Raw genomic sequence first — 3,579 nt, forward strand, 5'->3', positions numbered from 1 at the left:
CTAGACTTTCCCGTTCCTGCCCCTCCTCTAAACGTTTCCTCTGTAGAAGCCCCCCTAGCCGTCGCAGACACCCAATCCCTGGCCGGCTCCCTGTGCTCTATTATTAACCCTATCTTCACCGAGTTGTGGCATCCATTTCCATCCGCATACTTTACCTCCTCCAGTTCCCTGCATCCTCCTTTCTCCTCCAACACTACCGGCCCTCCCCTCCTTCAACGGGCAGCCCCCGCCGCCAAGGTCCATCGTCAGGACCCCCTCCCCGCCGCCCTCTCTCCTGCTGCTGCCGTTGTGCAACCGGGCTCCGGCCAGCCGAATACCCGTCCCTCCTCCCCTCCTCCCCGACAGCCACGCTCGAGACTTTCTGCCGCCTCTCTCCCCCTCCCACCCCCCCGCTTCCACCACCCCCACTCCCTCCCACCCGCCCCTTTTCTGCCCTCCGCGCCAGGCCCAGCACGTCCTCCCCGCCACTGAGCCACAGGGAGGGCGGCGCATCCGGGGCCTCCACCTCCCTCCCCCATCTCCCCCGCCGCCCTTCCTTCACTCGGAGCTCCATGGGGCCGTGCGCGAAGTCGCACTTGTTCTTCCGGCGCATGGCACACGTGGGGGGGCCCTCCGCCCCGCCCTCCCCGCCCTCCGCCGCCCCCGGCACGCAGCTCAGCTCGTAGTGCTGACAGAGCCGAGTCCGGTACCTCGCGTCCGTCAACATCCGGGTCAGGTGCGGTGGACGAGGACGCGGCTTGCCCGCCTCCCCCCGCTTCGCCCAGTGCTCCGCCGGGCGCCACCAGCCCCGGCTGTTCGAGGATGCAGCCAAGCTGCTGCCCGCAAAGACGACAACTTGGGAGAGAAAGAGGGCGTTGGCTGGATCGGGAGAAGCCGGCTCGGCGCCAGCGCCTTTCTCTTCAAGGCTAGGCGTGTGCGGGGCGCCTGATTTGCTCAAAAGGGGAGGGCCTTCCCCCCCTGCCTTCCCCTGGCCTCGGTGAGAGAGCTCCTGCGAGGCTGCCACCTGGTTGTCCTCTTCGTAGTCCTGGCGCAGATCCTTCTCGGGCCCCATGTAGGTCTGAAAGAGCTTGTCGCGCGTGAGCAGGCGGGTGCAGACGCCGTGGCAGTGCATCAAAAGGCGGGGGAAGTGCCGCTGCCAGTAGCGATACAGCCCTAGGGGGAGGGAAGGAGGGTGTTAGAGGATAGCACCAGGGACGGTGGACTGGAAGGAGCATGCGACACATGCAAAGGGATGCCCCCTCTGCGTGAGGGCATCGACACGTCTTCTGCCGGCCCCTCGCCCTCGCCTCTCATGGACGCATCCCCCCGCCCTCCTACCTCCGGGTAGGGGCGCCAGGACCCGCTGCACCGCCTCGGGAAGCTCGTGGAAATGGTGTCGCTTGTTCCTGAGGATGCGGAGACAGTCCCGCACCGAGGCCGTATCGTACTTCCGGTACCTGTTCACGTCCACCAGGAGCCCGGCGTCGAGACGCGCGTCCCAGGCCGACCCCACCACCTCCGCGGCTCCTGCCTCCACGGCCAGGGCGAGCAAGGAGTCCGCCGGCTCCTGCTCCACCCGGTCCGAGAAGTCGACGAGGAACGCCAGGCGCCGGTCCTCTGCCCAGAAGAAGGGGTGGTGGAGGACCATGCGGGCTGTGGGTCGCCGCGCCGGGTCCGGGGAGAGCATGGCCTCGAGGAGATGCCGGGCCTCGGGGATCTCCGCCAGCCCGCTCAGGTCCCGCTTTCCTTCTAGAATGTTCCGCTCCCGCTCGTACCACTCCCCGAAAGGGTGGGCGCCCGGGACCAGGACCGTGTAGAAGACGCAGCCGAGGGAGAAGACGTCCACGGCCTGCGTTCGCCGCCCCGAAGCGGAGGGAGGGCGGGGAAAGAGCTGCTCGACCTCGCGAGCCCGTGCCCATTCCCAGCCCCAACTTCCTCCTCTCTGCCTCCCGCCACCGCACCGGTGTCCTCCAGCCCCAGGCGCGCCGCCAACACCTCCGGCGCCTGCCAGCCCACACTTCCCGGCCCCAGCGGCACGGAGGACTGCGCCTCCTCGGGACGAGGGGCGATGGAGGAGGAGGAGGAGGAGGAAGGTGGCGCGCCTGTGGAGGCGATGGTGGAGGGGGGAGGAAAGCGGGATTTTCCGGATTTTCCCGGGGCCGAGAGGGACGTGACGCCGAAGGAGGATTGCCCCAGGGCAAGGAGCTTGCCCACCCCCATATCGCTGATCTTGCAGACGTACTGGCTGAGCTCCTCCACGCCGTCGACCAGGAGGGGGGGAATGGAGGACGGGGCGGAGGGCGAGTGGGAGGCAGGGGCGGAGGGGGTGGTGGAGGCGGAGGCGAGGAGGATGTTGTGAGGCTTGAGGTCGCGATGGACGATGCGCAGGGAGTGGAGGTGCGTGACGCCCTTGGCGATTTGGAAGAGGGCGCTGCGCACAGGCGCCGGGACCACGCCAAGCGTCTCGTTGCCCTCCGCCCCGTCTTTGGCCCCCTCTCGTTGCGAGAGCTTCCCCACAAAGACCCTGCGGCTCTGCTGGGCCCACCGGCGTCCGCCCCCACCCTCCCCCACAGCCTCCATCGCCTTTTCCAGCCGCCCCACCACGTCCCGCAGCGAGCACACGCAGAGCTCCAGGGCCAGGTAGACGAAGTCCCCGCTCTGCTCCCTCAAAAAGTACCGGACCACGTTGGGGTGCCCGTCGCTCTCGATCAAGAGGCGGATCTCCCGGTCCGCCGCCGCGTGGAAGGCTCGCAGCATCCGCTTCACGGCCACGGGGCGCTCGTCCAACTTGCCCTTGAAGACGATGGTCCCGTGGCAGCCGAAGCCCAAAACCTCCTCCACACAGACCCGGAGTCGGCCCACGCGCAAGACCCCCTCGGCGTCGGGGGTAGGGGGGGGGAGGCAGGGTCCGGGGTGGGGAGGGAGGATGGGGAGAACGGGCGCAGGAAGGAGGAAGAGGTTAAGGAGGAGCGTTGGAAGAGGGTGACGAGAAGGGCAGCCACGCCAAGAAGCAGGAGGAGAAGCAGGTCGTCCATGCCCCGGGACGCCGCCAGCCAAGTCGACGGCGAAAGCCAGGACCAGGAAGGGGGGGAGGGAGGGGGGGAGGACGGGGCGGAGGTCCCGTCCAAGAGGCGGGGCCACGGAAGACCGAGTAGGTAGTGTTGCTGCTGCTGGGCGCTTCCCGTAGAGGGCTTGGAGAGAGAAGAGAAGGAGGGGGAGGGGAAAGAGGAGGGTGGAGAGGAAGAGGAGGCGGCAAAGGAAGGGCTGGAGGCCACGATGGGCGGGAAGGCCAGGATAGGGTGCAGTCCCAGCAGGCAGGCGGGGAAGGCGGGCTCGCCCGGCCGGCACGTGAGGGCCCACTCGTCGTCCTCGCTCCCGCCCTCCCTCCCGCCCTCTTTCCCGCCCTCCCCTGCCCCTCCCCGTGCCCAAGGCGGCGAGTGAGGCGACTGGTAGGGGGACGCGGACGGTGGGAAGGCGCGTCCGCCCTGGCCCTTACTGCGGAGGGTGCAGAGACTGCTGGGATAGCCGGCGGGGCATTCATGGTGGTGAGGGATGCGAGGGAGGGAGGGGCGGGCGGAGGCTTGGCGGAGGGGAGGGGGA

General features: G+C 68.7%; 1 protein-coding gene across 1 annotated transcript; it reads right to left on the bottom strand.

Annotated features, from left to right (window-relative positions):
• Positions 1–2,263: 2,263 nt before the first annotated feature.
• Positions 2,264–2,891, bottom strand: NGA_2026900 (putative protein kinase endoribonuclease ire1; the record flags this gene model as incomplete). Its single annotated transcript, XM_005854435.1, has 1 exon — positions 2,264–2,891. A coding segment is annotated over one exon (628 nt), but the record flags the coding sequence as incomplete, so codon positions are not given.
• Between the last annotated feature and the right edge of the window lie 688 nt (positions 2,892–3,579).

The sequence above is a fragment of the Nannochloropsis gaditana genome (assembly GCF_000240725.1).
Source record: "Nannochloropsis gaditana CCMP526 unplaced genomic scaffold scaffold508, whole genome shotgun sequence".
Classification (NCBI taxonomy): domain Eukaryota; class Eustigmatophyceae; order Eustigmatales; family Monodopsidaceae; genus Microchloropsis; species Microchloropsis gaditana.